Genomic DNA, 17,650 nt, shown 5'->3' with positions numbered 1-17,650 from the left:
CACCTCTAATAAGCAGAGGAAACACCAATTATAGAAATATTTCACTTGATAATAATACTGCTCTTCTTAATGACAGCTGAGGTGAGCTACAGCTCATAAAAACCTTGGAAAACACTCACAATATCATTAATACCAGCCACTGTAATGGGGACTTTTCCAACCGGTGTGCTTTGAACATTTCATTTTGCACTTTCTAAACTTTTTCCAGCATTAAATGGCATTAAAAGACCACAAAAAGACTGTAGCTGACGAGGAATAACCTACTTTAGAAGATTTGAGAAAAAGAAACATTTTTAGTTTGAAATATCACGGCAAAGATTTACTCTTCCTATTCCTGTACAATTGCATTCACTCCCTTTTGGAAATGAGAAACCTGTTTCTTGTTACCTGTTATTGAGGGTCTTCTCTTGTATCCATAGATTCATCTTTAACAGACAGCGGCTCCATGACCCAGTCCTCTCTCATAGTCACAGAGAAGATGCTGGTGAAAAGGAACGCCTTCCCCAGGGAGACTGCCCACCTGGAGGCCCCTTCCTCAGCTGAGATCCTTCTGGAGTGTAAACGCCCTGAGCACAGACCCGGTCATGTGCTGGACAAAGAACAACCACTTGATAAGCACTTTCAGTTAAAAAACAGCCAGGACAGCAGTAGTGAATGTTCAACAGGGTTCAAGGTCAATAAAGAAATCCCCTACATCCCACCAGTCAAACACCCAATTCCCTGCAAAATAGTTAATCATGCTGAGATGTCCCCTATTTGTGTTGACAAAGAGGACATACGACCATTGTACACCTATGACAAGAAAAACGCCATAACTTTGGACAAGACTGATCTAGAAAGTTTCCCATTCGGTAACGGAAAAGTCACCAAAACCAGGAAGAAGTACGGCAGCGTAAAGAATGTAGAAACAAACCGTCTGTCTATTCTTCAGAACCACAGGACCTTCTCTCTGTGTTACTCAGAGTTGAGAAACTGTTCAGCTAAAGGAGATCTGGAACTGAGCCAGAAGGACAGTAAAAGCCCCATCCTGAGGAACATTTCAGCCCAGTCACCCATGGAGGAGGACGACTTTCTCGATTCTCAGGAGGAGGAAATGAGCCAGGACAGTGAAGAGGGGGACGTCGGTGAACTCAAAATCAGGTACGAGGACTATCAGGAGAACAAGACTGAAAGGACCATTGGTGCCCAGCAGGAGGCGCACTATAAGTTCTTTCCTAGTGTCATCCTCTCCAACTGCCTCACTCGGAAGAAAGCTGGAAGCAAAAAGATCTCTGATTCCTGCAGTAAGGTAGAACTGGCACAACCTCGCCGCTCTAGGCTAAAGTTGAGTAAAAAAAGATTGTCAGCTGTATCACAGCGAAATAAAACACAAACAGTTGAAAGCTCTACCTCTGATAGCCAGGTTTGCACTGGCCCCACATTGATCAAACCTGCTTCTCCAGTTAACTCAGAAACAGAAACGCCACCTTCAGATGATAGTCAGGAAAAACAGGCTAAGCCAAGTGAAGACTGTCCTTCTACAGAGCCAGAGCCAGTCGCAGAAGAGAAGCAAGATAAGAAGAGTTCCCCAAATAACCAGACAGAACCCCTTCCAGAACCCCTTCCAGAACCCCTTCCACCTAGCTCCACCGGTGTTTCCAGTTGCTCTGAAGCCACTAAAAACACAGTAGAAGAAACAACGAACCTGGTGCAAAATCTGCCTGGTAATGTCACCTGTACAAAAGCATCAGCATTGCCTGGTAGTAAGTATACCCTGAGGGCCAAGCGTAAGATGGTCTACGACGGTGAAGATGGAGAACACTCAGGTACTGCTCGTTCTAAAAACTCCACCTCAGTCAAAGAACGGCAGAAGGACAGTACCGTCTCCAGTGGGGACGAACCAAAATGGCAGAAGCGCCGCAAGAAGGAGCCGCCCATCATCATCAAGTACATTATCATCAACAGGTTCAAAGGACAGAAGAACATGCTGGTGAAGATGTCCAAAGTGAAACCGGAGGAGCAGTGTGTGACGCTCACACCAGGCAAGTTGGAGCACTACAGCAAACTGGCACCTCTGAAGGATTTTTGGCCTAAGGTTCCAGAGTCCACCGCTGTCAGGTTTCCTATCACTGAACCAAAAGCAAAGAAACACCCCAAACGAAAGGGAAAGGTCAGCTCTGCAAATAAGAAAACGGTGAAGAACCTGTCCAAATCACGAGTCAAACAGGGTGAAAAAGTCAGAAGGACTAAAGGTTGTCAGAGAGGTCTAATTCTACCCTCTCTACCGCCCCCTCGGCCATGTTACTGTGAGCTAGCAGATGACCATGAGACTGAATACACTGATGTCATGGTAGAACTGGGCTATCTGTCTGATAGATCGTCAAGCCCTACAGACTCAACACCCCCACGTTGTTGGTCACCAAGTGATCCTTTAATGGACACTAGTACTTCAGACCACCTGATAAACCCACTACAAGATCCATGTCTTGCTTCCGTCATGGTGTCCTCAACCAAAGGAGCAAAAAGTAAGTCTCAAACTGCCAAATCTAAGAAATCCACAGATGTTAAACGAAAAGAAAGGAGGTCTGTTATGAAACCTCCACAGGAAGATGAGTCCAAGAAGGAGAAACCAAAACAAAATAGCAGTGCTGCATCACGGCAAAGAAAGAAGCCTACAGAAACAGCTGAAGAAATGGAAAAGACTCCTAAAGTAACCCCAAGACCTAGAAGGTCCCGTAAAAAGAAGAAAGGAGAACCCAAGAGCCAAGAATTAAATGAAAACTCCCAGGTCCTTTTCCTTGAAGATGAGCTGCCTTCTTCTAACAGTTCCTCTCAAGAAGTTCCTCCATTTCAGCAGCCTTTAAGCACAGATAGTAACAGCCAGGCTGGTTCACAGACTGCATCTCAGGCAGCCTCAAAGTCCATCGGTCAATCTATAGAACCAAAGGTTGAGGACTATGAGACCTCGATCATGGAGGTCAACCAAAGCTTTTCACAACCAGCTCAGCTGAAGCAGCAAGGATGCCAGACTACTGTTGTGAAGATGGAGGCTTCTCCTAAAGAGTGCACAACCCCATCACCCCCTCTGGCTGGTAGACCTGTCCTGGAAAATAGTTCCAGTAAAGCAGTCCAACTAGTAGACTCACACTCAGGCCCTAAGAATGGAGCTCTCCCCGCTTTGTCTGAGACCCCTTCTGGATTAGCAGTCCTTAAGAAGCTTCTCCAGAAGAGGCAGCAGGGACAAGCCCTTCCTCTACAGGTGGTTGGAGCAGACAGTCAATCCACAGCTGTAGTTCAGGCTGCAGCACTTCTAGACCCCGCAACTAAATCAGCTAAATCCAAAAGAACTCCCTCTACCACTCCTCGAAAACCCAGGACTCCAAAATCCACCATTCCTAAGGATAAGAAGCCCAGAAACAGGAAAAGCAAGACTAGCAGTACTCAGCCAAACCTATCAGTGAAGCAGGAGGGCAGCTTGTCAGATGACTGTCCCATGTTCCTGTCTGACCCTGGAATGGACAACTGCAACTTCATAGAGGACAGCTTGTCACCAGAGCTCCCACACAATTACACCTTCGATATAAATGCCATTGATCAGACAGACTTTTCCAGTCCGTACAGCGGCAGTCAATTTGTCGTTACTGATAAAAACTTACCTGTAAAGTTCCTGAGTGATGTGTCGCAGGATGCCGTCTCAGCTCAGGCCCTGGGTTTAGATAAGAAACTCGACAGGCTGTTTAGCTCAGGAGAGGAGCTTCAGAGAAGTTCAGACTGGCATAGGTCAAGACCTGGGAGCCCTGAGGTGTTTGATAGACCAGAGAATGGAGAACCTCTTTCAAATCACCTCACATCTTTGGACTCTGAGAAGATCAAGAGCAGAGAGTGGGATTTCCCGTTAGGTAAAGCCCACACCCTCAGCCACTTTCAAGACTTTCACTGTGAGAGAAAAGAGCTCCTTTTTTCAGCCCTGGACCCTGTCCTGCCAATGCCTTTGACGTCCGTGTCCTTCGTTGATCACGACAGCTCACCAACAAATGAGCTTCCTGAGGGCATCGACGGGCTGACGTCCACCACGCCCAGCAGTTCCCCCCGCTCCATCAGCTCACTATCGCAGGTGAGGACGAGTCAGCTGCTGCGTGGAACAGGAGGCGGAGCTCACATTCTCAAACCCCTCATGTCCCCTCCGAGCAGAGACGAGATCCTCAGCAATCTGCTGGATTTTGACATGTCAGAGGCTACGTTCCAGGAGCCCTTCTGCAGCGACCCATCAGATGCCCCCGGGAAGCCAATGTGAGTAAATCAGATGAGTTTAACAAATATATTATACATCATTCATTATAATCTAACTTAATAGTAATGGTTACAGTTAGTTATTTGAAACAAAACAAAAACTAAATTTGCTTATTCCTTATTTCCTTATTATTTAAGCAATTTTTCATCCTATTCCAAGTCACCACATTTATTATGAAATTTGAGTAGGTTTTTAGATTTAATAAGGATAGCAGATGCATCATTGAATGTACAGTTATGGTGCTCACAAATGTATTACTTTACAATTTAAATTTTTTTCTTGTAAACTTGTGATTTTTTTAACTTGGAAAGTCACCACTCAAATCCCATAGAATATTTATGAATATCAAACTCATCTTTACCATCTTTATAATTTCAGACAGTATTTGAGTTGTACTTTTTGTACATAAAAACAACAAAATGCATATGACAAAGTAAAGAACCATGAGTAAGATGAACAGCACAAGCATCAAAATGAACATTTTCTTTATATTCTTTATTTTGTCATGTATTTTGTTCATTTTGTTGCATTTATTATCAATTTTTGGTGTAATTTGCTTATGATCCTTGTGTTATTCCATTTTGTTCATTTTTGTCCGTTTTGTTGTCTCTTATATTGGTCACAAGGTTTGAAATAAGGAATTTAGTGGGTTTTGTTAGTATTTGGCGCAAGCATTTCTTTACACTTAAATATCAGATCAATTGAAGTTATTTCTTTCCTGCAGAAGGTGACTTAATGACATCCTTTTGCGTTCTACAGGGAGGTTGGTGGCCGTAAGTTAACTGTGGGTACCAGACTGGCCAAAGAGCTGACAGAGTTCAGCGGAGACATGTCTTTGGAAGGTCTCCACTTCTGGAAGACTGCCTTCTCAGCTATGACACACCCCCCCAGCACTATTACCTCGTCTTCCCATTGCCTGGCAGCTGAGCCAGAGCAGGCTGAGGATGACTCGTCTTCAACCAGTGACAAGAAGGTTACGCTTCTGCCCTGCAAAAACCCACCTAACCGAGAGCGAGTGCAGCTCTGGCTGGAAGCCAGGAAACAGTATGAGAGTTTACAGAAAGGTCGCAGAGAAACAGGGCTGCAGGAGAAAGGGAGAGTGGATGTCAATAAGTGCCCAGATGGAGCAGAGCAACCAGCAACTCCAGCAATGAGGGTGGAGCTGTCAGGCAGGCTGTCCAATCAGAGAACGCAAAGGAGAAAGAAACGCAACCTGTCCTTAATCATTTCTCCTCTGAGGAATGAAGGTGCCGGGTGTAAATCCACAGACATCAGCCCGGTTTCAGACCAAGAAAGTGTGGATCTGAAGAAGGAGGATGAGGAAAAAGGTGGTGTAGATGATGATGACAATGATGATGATAAAACCAGCTCTCCAGAATCTGCAGAGCTGCCTCCATGGCAGCAGTCATGTCAACCCAACCCCTCAGGGTCCGACATGCAAAGTCAAAACTCAGCAGAAACACTGTCACCCAGGCCTCCGAACGCCCTGGACAGACTTAGTCCATCTCCACTTAAATTCAGTAACACAGAGGACGGCAGGACCAGCCCACACCTTCTTCACAGCACACCTTTCTTAAGGAGACGACAGAGAAGTGAAGAGGATCTAGAGCCTGTGTGCAGCACACCCATAACCAACGGTAAGAAAAAAGCACATCCTTTCTGCTGTGTGAACATAGGCCATGGAAGAATTAATACACAGTCTCCACACTGACATATTTTATGTGGAATTTGAATTATTACCTCCAAAACAAACAAACCAAAAAAACACCCATAATCTTTTTTCATCAAATTGGTCTTTGCTTTGATTAAAACTGTTATTGTGCTTAATGGAAGGTGGGAACACCTTTTCTCAATAAGCAGTGGTGCAGCAAACATTTAACTTGCATGATTGATCTGCTGTTTCCCCAGCGTCTTCCCAGACGTTCCCATAAAGCAGGAGTGTCATACGTATGGCTCATGGGCTGAAACCGGCCCACCACAGGTTCCAATCTGGCCAGCGGGATGAAGTTTTAAAAGTGCGAAAATTACACTGAAGATATAAACAGGGAACGGTGTCAAACTCATTTTAACTCAACTCTAATCTCCAACATTTGAACAATATTCTGTCTGTTACTAAATGTTTGGTGTATGTGTAGATCCACTGTGATCTGTAAGTTGTAATTCACATGTATGAATGATAAGTTGAGGCATAATATTGTTAAAATTTCAGGTTGTTTAGGTTATTCTCTTTTTTCCAGAGGATACTTTATAAATGTAAGCATTCTCATAATTTTTTTTTGCACTAAAACAAAGATAAAATTTGGAATTGTCATTATTTATTGGCTGTTTATAGGCTATATGGCTTCTGAACTAAAATGAGTTTGACACCCCTGCCATAAAGTGTAAAAACATGACTGTCACGTGGTCATGGCATCAGATACGCATGATCTGATGAGGATATAACATTCTTCAGTCTTATCAATGAAAACCATCGCAGCCATTTTAAATTAGAACAGCAACAGACATCCTTCCTTCTTCTGTTCTGTTTATTACAGCCATGTGTAGGATGGGCTAACACAATGCAGCCTAGTTCCTTCACTCCTTCCTCCTAGATTTCTTATTCACTGGTCTTTGTTCTTTAAATCTCCATGTCTGCTGCAGAGGATCCCATTTCTCAGAGAATCCAGCAGAGGAGGAGAAGCCAAGCAGAGCCTCTGAGAAGAGTATTACTGAACACACAGATGAAGGTCAGCCCTCAGCCCTCCTTTTTCTAACTGCTGTCAACATCAGAGAGTAATCGGCCCATTAAGGGGACGTGTGCAGCCAGTGCACGGACACCGGTTGGAGTCTGAGTTGTGTGACTTTTATGTTTTTTCATGTTCCCTTTGTGCAGAACCAGTTTGCTGCCTTGAACGTGCCAAAGAAAGAGAACTCGCAAATTGAAGGTCCCAGCATAGCCAACTCGTATGGTTTTAAAGTCAGCATGCAGAACCTGCAGGATGCCAAAGCTCTGCATGAGGTGAGCTTTAACTTTGCTCCTACATCTGCTAAACACCGATACTCATAAAAATGTTTGTTTATCCTAGTTTAATGTATCAAGCCAAGCTTTTCTTCATGGTGAGGGGCAGATAATGATTTTACAACACATTAAGTCAGTCCCATACACAAACAACATCCTGTTTTTAAGAGTATTTCAGTGCAATTTTATGTCTTCATTATTGAGGATAAGATAAGACAAGACCCAACATGGAATGGTTACTGTTTTGGTTTGTGCACACAGTTCTGAACTGTTTTAGAATTTTTATTGTTTTCTTTAATTCAAATTTGTATTCAGAATAGTCTCATAAGATATTATACAGGCCATCACTGGTATAAAGTTCACTGCTCTCTCCTTTTTTTTTTTTTTTGAAAAGAAAAATAGGTATCAATAATGCTCACTGAAAGAAAGAAAAGGAAAGAGAGAAAAAAAGAAGTAATATAAATAAAGTAAATAAGTAAGTAAATGGATAATAATAATGATAATGATATTAACAACATGTACACATAGCCAGCCACACTTCTAGGAAAGAAGATGAAGAAAATTATGCATAATGTTTGAGAATTTTAGCAAAAAATAAATTGGTTTGGAATCAAAAAATGTGGTTCTTGACTGAAACCAGACAATTTCCTGAGTGTACTTTGACAACTAAAGATAGGATTTAAAAAAATATATCAACTATGAAGACATCAGAAACCAGTAGAAAAAGAGATCATGCAGTGGTCTGCTCATGAAACCCAACACTTTGTGTCAATTTATGTTTCTCCTGAGCTTAAGATAAAGCCAAGCACTAACATGGGAAAAGGTTAACTGTATGTTGGAGTAACGTGAAGAGTTATGTGACACTTGTTTCACTTGAACACAAGAACAAAAGATGAACCATCTAAACAAACATGAGAAGGATTACGGGTGCTCAAAGAAAGTAGAATGCTCTTATCCTTAAATATTGGACAACTACTAATGTTTAAAGCACCAGTTTGGCTACGAGCTGTTGTCAGTTTGTTTATTTTCTTGTTTTTTAACTGCTAGTGAACTAATTGCTGGCAGTGTCTTAACCGCTAACAGGCCAAAGTCACCATTCACATCAATCATCAACATCATATCAGCCTGACAGTTCCACACTGACTTCTCATCAGACACGCACACAGTTCAGTACACAGCATGGTCCACTGGAGACTTGGGTAAGATACAGGACAAAGGCCTCCTTAATAGGACATTGAAGTGGACTTAACACTACTGAAACTGAACTGAATGGAGAGCAGCTGCTGTCAGACACCAACACTGAGCTGTCATGTCATACTGACAGGAAACCTTTAGTGCGATGACTGATAACCATCATCCACTGCCATCAGCGAATGTTAGCTCATTTTTAATTTGATGGCAGTCAAACAGTTGAATACAACAAAGTTTGGCAGGTAGATCAGATCAGTACCAGAGCTAACTGCCCTGAAATATTAGGAAAGAGGTTCTGTGAATGACCTGGAATGAATGATTTGATCCCGTCCTGCTCAGAGCTTTTGTGCCTTAAACACTAATGGAACGTCCTGGAAACCTTTTTCATGTCACTGATAGTTTTTCATTTACGGTGACAAACTGTGCAGCCCAGTGATAATCTATCTCCACCTGTTTTTTTTAATGTTGGGGAAAAAGAGGAAGAGATAATTTGTGAAAACACTGAACAAGGCTTTGGCAGGACTTGGTCTTGGAGCAGCACGGGCACACATGGCGAGCTGACATACATGAGCATCTCTTGGAATGCAGACTCGTATTTACGTGGCTGAATTTCATTGTTGAATCCCATCCTCCAAGGAACATCCCACAGTCTGTTAGGATTTACACTTTATAGTCCTGGTATTTAAGGGCTACTCTTATCCAGACAGACTTGGATGGAATGCAACAGTAAAATCAGCTTCAGTCAGCAGATCATTCAAATATAGTCATTTATTATGGAAGGATAACAATGTTTAATGGTCGTGGTTTCTTTTGTCTGACTTGTTTTGTGTTTTGACTTCAGGTGCAGTATCTAACACTAATGGGCATGGAGCTCCACGCACGAACTCGACGTGACCTCGAACCTGACCCCGAGTTTGACCCTGTATGTGCCTTATTCTACTGCCTCAGTTCTGATGCTCCTCTGCCCGGTGTAGATGGAACCCAGCTGACCGGCGCCATCGTAGTGGACAAAGACCATCAAAGTCGAGATCAAGGTGAAAGCTTACTCTGACCAACGAACTAAAAAAATACTGAAATTATCGATGTGGGCCACTTTTTGTTGTGTGCCATCATCTTGAATGTGTAGGCCTGATCAGGTTTATTTTCTCTCTTTTTTGACATGGACATGAAAAGGCACAGTTTGTGATGTGTGTCCTGTTATAATTGATGTCCCCCTTCAGGTCAGAGGAGAACAGCGCCCCTGCTGGTCAGGTCAGGCGTCTCTGGGCTGCAGGTGACATATGCAGCTGATGAGAGGACGCTGTTTCAGGAACTGGTTACCATCATGAGAAGGTACAGCAGCACAAGCACATCTTACTGTTAAATGAAAATGTAAAATGAACTGACAGGGTTCCCAAGGGAAAACATTTTTATATCTCATTTTACAGACATGAAAAAAAGATGTGGGAAATTTAAGTTTTAAGATTCTAACTTTTTAAGCAATTCTGAGATCAGTTGTACAGATCTGAGAATAATCTGAACTACACATTATTATCCTGAATATTTCAGACTATATATATTCATTTCAGTGAACTAAAGGATGTTACTGTTATTTTTATAGCAGCAAAATTAATTGCAGCGTTTTCCCTCATTTTGATGATTTTCATGCAAAACTTGACAAAAATCTAAATTTAAAGCTAACACTTGAATAATTTTCCTCTTTCCACTGCTGGATTTTGTCTGTTGTCAAATTCACAAAATAAAAGAGTGAAACAGTCTGATGTAGATAGTTTTTACACCTAAATGCCTGGTAGACTAGGCCCAATTGGGGTAACCAATCAGAGTTTGCTTTCACTGCACTTTGTCAAACAAACCCAACATTTTGAATAACATATACTCCTCCTCACCTGTGGCGGCGCTGCATCAAGAATGAAGACAAGACAAACGATGAACAAGAAACTTCACTCATCTCTAGGTTCATGCAGGACAACTTCCATTTCTGCCACTTGTGTTTACCCACAATGCCTTGTGTTGTAGTCCTCTTTCTGCATTTGTTTCACTTTGGTTCCGTTGCCCAAACGATCAGGACTTTCTGGGCAGATGAACTAGAGTTAAACAGATAGTTAAACAGTTAAACAGCGCTGGTGTGAATGCACCCTTGGATGCTGAGGACAATGTTTGTTTGTTTTTTTAAGAAGTCAATGTCAGGCTTTTCTTTGGGTTTGTGGGGGGTTGTGTTTAGGGGTGACTTTTTGCTGTTACGTGACTAAAACAATATATTTTTTTCTTCATTTTTGAGTATTTGAAGTGAATGTAAAATTGACCAATAATTTAAGAGTGAAAAAGGTTTCTATTAAAGGCTACATTCACACTGCAGGCAAAAGTGGCCCAGATCTGACTTTTTTGTCCATATATGACCCATAGCTGATTCTGATTTATTCATTTATTTATTTATTTATTTTTCATATCAGTTCCAGGCAGCTTTCATAAGTGGTACTAAATTGGATATCTGATGTTTTGCAATGTGATGCCAGTCTGAGCGGTCATGTCACATTTCATCTGTTTTTACGTCCTGTACATGCAGGTCACTTCAGGGCTGGAGAATGTTCACACATGACTCTGATGGCAGTTACCTTTAAATTATAACGTGAACAACCCATTTCAGCAAGCATTAAGACGTGCAGTGTGAATGTAGCTTAAGTTCCCCTTGTGGTGTTGTATTGAAAACATGGTGAATGGTCATAGAAATTATATTATCACCCTTAAAAATCTATGGTAAAGTTGTTACATTTTGCCTGTAAATAATAATAATGTCTGATGCTCTGAGTGGGGTGAGTTAGTGCAGCTTTGCTACAGAATAAGCAGCTGTAGTGGTGGAGCAACACTCTGAACAGAATGTGTTGTGACAGGTTTGACCCAGACATCCTGTTCGGGTACGAGGTGCAGATGCGATCCTGGGGTTACCTCCTTCAACGGGCCGAGGCGCTCGGACTGGACCTGTGCCAACAGCTGTCACGAGTGCCAGGTAGGCCTTCCACTCACCACGGCTGATGTCCGACCTTAAAGTGGGATTTTCCCCTGTAAATACACCTACTGCGTGGTTCTGAGAATCACTACAAAGTCAGAATGGAGCTGAAACGGGCTGATAATGATGAACCATTTGGTGATCAACCATATGAGATTTGTAATCTATTCACCACCGAAAGAAAGGTTTGCTTAAAAAAAATTATGTGTTTGCTATATTTAGAATGTTGTTGCTATTTATTCTTGACAAAAAATAAGATATCTTTTTAGGAAAATATCCGTATTAATATGGACAAGGTCTTAAGAGATCTACAGGGGTTGGACAAAATAATGGAAACACCTTCACCTCAAGATGATAATGCCCAAATCCATACTGCTAGAATTGTTAAAGAATGGCATGAGGAACATTCTAATGAAGTTGAGCATCTCGTATGGCCGGCACAGTCCCCAGACCTCAACATTATTGAGCATTTATGGTCAGTTTTAGAGATTCAAGTAAGACGTCGATTTCCACCGCCATCGTCTCTAAAAGAGTTGGAGGGTATTCTAACTGAAGAATGGCTAAAAATTCCTTTGGAAACAATTCACAAGTTGTATGAATCAAAACCTCGGAGAATTGAGGCTGTAATTGCCGCAAAAGGCGGACCTACACCATATTAAATTATATTTTGTTGATTTTTTAAGGTGTTTCCATTATTTTGTCCAACCCCTGTATAAATAGTGGTTTGTCTTTTACAGACGTCTCCACTGAAGTGATTATAACTGTTAGTCTGAAGGATTTCAAAGAAGCAGATGAAGCTGTTTAAAAAGTAGAGCCTTCAGGTTAAATCCACTGGATTTCCCTCTTTTATTATTAAACACTAAGTTACTGAAGCAAGATGATATACTCAGACCTCACAATCATTTTACTGTTGCTGTACATCCAGTCATTTGCTAAATGTGACATAATATGTGATAATCTATCAGAGCTTTAAAGCAGTGTGTATGTGTAAAGAAGCAGTGACATGTGAAGACGGCCACATTAGAACTGAAGCTGAAGCCACATGTTGCGCATGTGCAGGATTTAGTGAAAGGAGGTCCTCTGGGTGAATCCGAAGTCTGAGATTTACAGTGTGGCAGCGGCTTGAATGGAGGCTATCCATCATTCCACCTTTGTTCCACATGTTGAGACAATGTCCCACATGTAGAATTTGGAGAGAAACAGGTTGAAGTCAGGTTTACATCAAGTGGAGGACAGATTTCAACAGATTTTGAGAACATCTTTTTTTTTTCTTTACAGGTTATTTCAGACATTGATCTACCAGGACATTATTTTACCTCTGCCTGCCCATAGAGTATGATGATGATGATGAGGATGATGATGATGATATTAATAGGAATAATAATATAATGATATATTGTAATACCAGGAATTCCGTCCCTCCGAGATTTTTTTCCAGTCAAATGCAAAGAAGACTTGAGCAGGTGACGATGTAGAACACATGATTGTGACACAGACTCTGTGAGACAGCGAGGCGACAGATTAAAACAAGGCGCACTTTCAAATATTTCATGTATTGAGTTATTTAACAGTTTTCTTTTGCCAAGCCTGAAATGTCCTTGCTGAAAGAAAGTCCCACGTTGTCCATTTATGTCCCACTGAGACCTTGTGTGTGTGTATGTGTTTGTGTGTATGTGTGTGTGCGTCCATGCTTTGCCAAGTGTTTGTCTTTGGCTAAACCCTGTTATATTCTGTGAAAACCCATTAAATCCAGGTCAAGAGAAAGAATGTGTTGATGAGTCTCACACAGGTAGAAATGTCTGGGATGTGCAAACACGGCATCTGCCTTTGTGTCTATTTGAATGTGTGTCTGTGTGTCCCTGTGTGTGTGTGTTGTCCCTGCGTGTGTGTGTGTGTGTTCCTCTGGTGGCTCCCCTGCTCGTCTCTAATTGGCTGTCTGTCTTGTCTCTTTTGTCTCGGTGCGTGTCCTCAGGCGACTCCAAAGAGAATCGCTTCACCGCAGACAGGGACGAATACGGAGCCGACACCATGACAGAGATCCACGTGGTGGGACGCATCATCCTCAACCTGTGGAGGGTCATGAAGACTGAGGTACGTGTCCCAACATGACCCCCCCCCCCCACTCCCCTCCACACTCTCATCTCCTGACCTACTTTGTCTCAGTCCTCCAGTCTGTCAGCCAGGATTCCCCCGATCCATTTATGGTCTTCACTGTAACATTCACTCCACTTGAATTTCAGACTTATTAAATACTTAAAACATAATACAGGTCAAACTGAATGAACTTCAACTCCAGTGTTGTATTTGCATGATAACCATCTGCCGTTGTGTACTGTAGCTACTGGCTGTGAGTAGAGTTGTGTTTTCTGACCAACGATGCTGTTTAAAGAACACACAGAATCTTCTTGGTCAAAGGCTGTCAGTAATAGCCATACGTTGGACTCATTCTGTGTTTTTGAATCCAATGGAAATGGGAGAATGATGTTTTCAAGTTTTCTAGTTTTCAGTGTCTTTTTCCCATATTGAGGTTGAGTTAACACTGATTCATGGGATTTGAAGACGTTTATCAAAAATTCAGAAAGTTTGGAAAAATTTCACAAACACAACTTAAAAGCACAAACACTTTGTCAGGTCTGACATTTGGTCTGGAGCTGAGAGAGCTGATTTCATCACAAAGGCCTCTGCACATATAGTTTGCCAAGTGATAGTGTTGAAATTATTCAGAGGAATTAAGTAGTTAAAGTCCAGTTGTAGTGATAATTTATTAGGAATTTATTTGGGATTATTAGGAAAGTCAGGAAAAGTGTCAAACTAAAGTGTATTAATGGTCCCATATTGTGTAAAGTGTCTCCCATTAATGATATAGACAGACACTTTTTCATAGTCATACTGTGACTGAAAATACTGTGGAGCAGAGGCTCAGTTGTACTTGTCACTTATTAATTTACTTTGTAAGGATGTAAATTAATTTGGGATTAATTTTGAACATTACAAGTGTCACAACGAAAACTAACCACACATTTTGTGTTACACACCAACAACATTTGCACAAGCATCAGTGCTGTGTTATTCACCTGTCATCAGTGAATACAACACACAGCAGAGCCAGGAAAACCCATCAGCCTCTGAAACTACAGGAGCTGCTACAGAGAAATGAACCCAACGTAATCAGATAAACTCAATACACGCTTCATGTTAATATTCGGATGTTTGATGGTTATTTGTTTATTCAAGTCAGAGTCCAACACTTGTACAGTGAGCTGAGCAGCTCCCCAAACACATAAAATATGCAAAAAAACAAAATAAGTCCAGTAATCTTAAAAAAAAAAAATCTATTAAAAAATGTAAACCTTATTTTCTCAGACAGATTTGACATCAGATTATCGTCTAAATTGTGCTAGTTGTGTAAATCTGTTTCAGTCTGGTTCAAATCAGCTTCCTGTTGGAGGTAGCTAATCCTGCCTTCACATGGGAATTATGGTAAATACTAGTTACAAACTTGAAAACTGGACGAGAACGCCCCCTCACGTCATATTTTCCACTGGAGAACTGGGGGAAAATGTTGCTCCACAATCCTCCGAGATGAAAATAACCTTTGAAGTTTTCAACATGGTGGAGAGCAGGGCAGAGAGGGATTCATGGTGAATGATAAGCAATGCTTTTAATAATGTTCTGCTGCTGTTAGCTGATGATTTTGCACATTAATAACATACACAATTTGCAAAAAAAAAAAAAAAGTACAAAAAAATGCTGTAGCAGATGAATGAACTCATCCAAAACTGTTTTACCCAGATGGGTGGTCACGATAAACTGTGTGTCAACCATTTTTCATTTCACTACGACAAACTAACGCACTGCAACACAGCACACTAGTGATTTCACATTCACTAGTGGAAATTATCATTTTTCCAACAGCACCTGAAGATCATGTGTCTCACACCAAATGTATATATTCTCATGCAGTAAAAAAGAAGTTTATAAATGACAACTTCATGGAGCAAAGAGACGACAGTATATAATGAAAGGAGGCTTGATGATCAGGGAGGGGTGAAGGTAAATTACCATGGTAACGGTGATTCTCTGCCTGTTCCATTATATGTCTGTGCAAAATCATCAACTGTTCAACTGTCATTGTGAAATCCAGCAACACGACCCAATTTTATATTTTTATGTGAACATTCTGCAGGTTTGCAAACATGCTCTCATGTCTCCTCTAATCTTACTGAACAAGTGAATGTTTGTTTTATTTCTTAAAGCGTCTGATTTTTAACCCTTGGCCAACTTCTTGTATTGTAATCGTTTTGTCATCTGTCCGTCTGTCTGTCCATTCAACGACATAATCGCATTTTCTGAAGAATGCATTGATATATCGGCACCAAATTTATACTGTGGATGCATCTTGTCATGGAGCAGAAAAATAATGAAATTAGGTGACCTTGATGTATTTTTTCAAGGTCAAATGGCTTTGTGCAGTTATAGTATCTGAGTACTTTCAAATATAAATATGTATGTAATAAGTTTTATACAAAGACAATGTAATCTACATTATGGGGCAGTAACAGTCAACAGAATCTTACACTGTATTTGGCTGAGGGGGATTAGAAGTGTGCAGTACGTTATGTTTAAAATTTGGATGTAAACTGTTTTCCAGGCGGCGCTGAACAACTACAGCTTTGAGAATGTGGCGTTCCATGTGCTCCACCAGCGCTTCCCCCTGTACAGCCCTCGCACACTGTCTGACTGGTTCGACCACAACACCGACGTCTACAGGTCTGTTCCAACCCCCCCCCCACAAACACACACACACACACACACACACACACACACACACACACACTACTGCAGATACAAACCTGATGTGGCCGCTGTTTCCTGTCAGGTGGAAGATGGTGGACCACTACGTGAGCCGGGTGTGCGGGTCCATGCAGCTCCTGCAGCAGCATGACATCATCGGCAGAACCAGCGAGCTGGCCCGGGTCTTCGGGATCCAGTTCTACCACGTTCTGACCCGAGGCTCACAGGTACCAGCACCCACTGTGTCCACTCTATCCACTCTATCCACTCTGTCCACTCTGTCCACTCTGTCCACTCTGTCCACTGTCACTGCACCTCAGCACTTCTCCTGTCTTCACGTGTTCTGGGAATTGTGGTAAATACTAGTTAAAATCTCAGAAATTGGACATGAATGCCCCATCACGTCATATTTTCCACTGGAGAACTGGGATAAAATTTTGATCCACAAGATGAAAATAACCTTTGACCTTTTCAGCTAAAAAGACAATGCTTTTATTAAAGTTCTGCTGCTGTTAGCTGAGGATTTTACACATTTATGGCATACACAATTTCCCCCCAAAAAACAAGCAAAAAAAATGCTGTGTGAGATGAATTAACTTGTCCAAACCTGTTTTACCCAAGTAGCAGGCCAAGATAAATTGTGTATCAGTCATTTTTTTTTATTTCACTATGACAACAAAAGCATTTGAACACAATGCACTTGCATTTTCAAATTCACAACTGGAAAGGATCATCTTCCTGACAGCACGTGAAGGTAGCATTAGACAACACTGAGTACATTTACAGCTGAAAAATATGCCAGGTTTTGTCCAAGATAAAAGATAGAAACTCCCAAAAGATAAAAATCCTATGGAGCTGCTTCCGTTTGTTGCTTTCAGTCTTTCAAACAGGGCTAATGATGGGATAATTGTGCATATCAGAAACGTTCCTCTGTCATAATGCAGATTTTCTTCAGTACAGACTGAGAACAGGGACCGAATGTTGAATCCTGTGATGAAACCAACAAATGACACTCATATTCCAAATGTGCTGAAATGTACAGTACGTTCAAAGGATCCTCATAAAACCAGAAAAATAGACTATGACGGCTGTGTTTACATGAACACTAATACTTTACGTATGACACTATTGTGAATATAACAGATGTCGTGTAAACATTACATTCTGTTTAGTTATTCTGAATTAGGCCTTTTCCAAATAACAGAACAGAGCATATGCTGATATTATTCTGGTTTTATGAGGATTCTTTTGACGCGTATGTGTATAGTGCATTTGGTTGACTGCAGGTTGTGACATAAAGTCGACATTTCTAGTCAGAAAAGGAAACACATCTACTGTTAAATGTTAAGACAAAGGGTATCAAATGGTTTATGCATTTGAGTAGATATAGAAA

The 17,650-nt window shown here is 41.4% G+C and overlaps 1 protein-coding gene across 1 annotated transcript in view; it reads left to right on the top strand.

The window, feature by feature from the left end:
• rev3l (REV3 like, DNA directed polymerase zeta catalytic subunit) overlaps nucleotides 1–17,650 on the top strand; it is a 116,603-nt gene that overhangs the window by 75,843 nt on the left and 23,110 nt on the right. Inside the window, exons 13-22 of the mRNA XM_030128126.1 lie at nucleotides 420–4,269; nucleotides 5,030–5,907; nucleotides 6,911–6,996; nucleotides 7,143–7,268; nucleotides 9,301–9,493; nucleotides 9,680–9,791; nucleotides 11,348–11,463; nucleotides 13,436–13,554; nucleotides 16,115–16,233; nucleotides 16,343–16,484. Of these exons, the coding sequence (XP_029983986.1) occupies nucleotides 420–4,269; nucleotides 5,030–5,907; nucleotides 6,911–6,996; nucleotides 7,143–7,268; nucleotides 9,301–9,493; nucleotides 9,680–9,791; nucleotides 11,348–11,463; nucleotides 13,436–13,554; nucleotides 16,115–16,233; nucleotides 16,343–16,484 (5,741 nt within the window). The remainder of the gene's footprint in view (nucleotides 1–419; nucleotides 4,270–5,029; nucleotides 5,908–6,910; nucleotides 6,997–7,142; nucleotides 7,269–9,300; nucleotides 9,494–9,679; nucleotides 9,792–11,347; nucleotides 11,464–13,435; nucleotides 13,555–16,114; nucleotides 16,234–16,342; nucleotides 16,485–17,650) is intronic.

The sequence above is a fragment of the Sphaeramia orbicularis genome, chromosome 24 (genome assembly GCF_902148855.1).
Source record: "Sphaeramia orbicularis chromosome 24, fSphaOr1.1, whole genome shotgun sequence".
Taxonomy (NCBI): Eukaryota; Metazoa; Chordata; class Actinopteri; order Kurtiformes; family Apogonidae; genus Sphaeramia; species Sphaeramia orbicularis.
The sequence above is the reverse complement of the archived record's forward strand: the minus strand, read 5'-3'. Positions and strand labels throughout refer to the sequence as shown.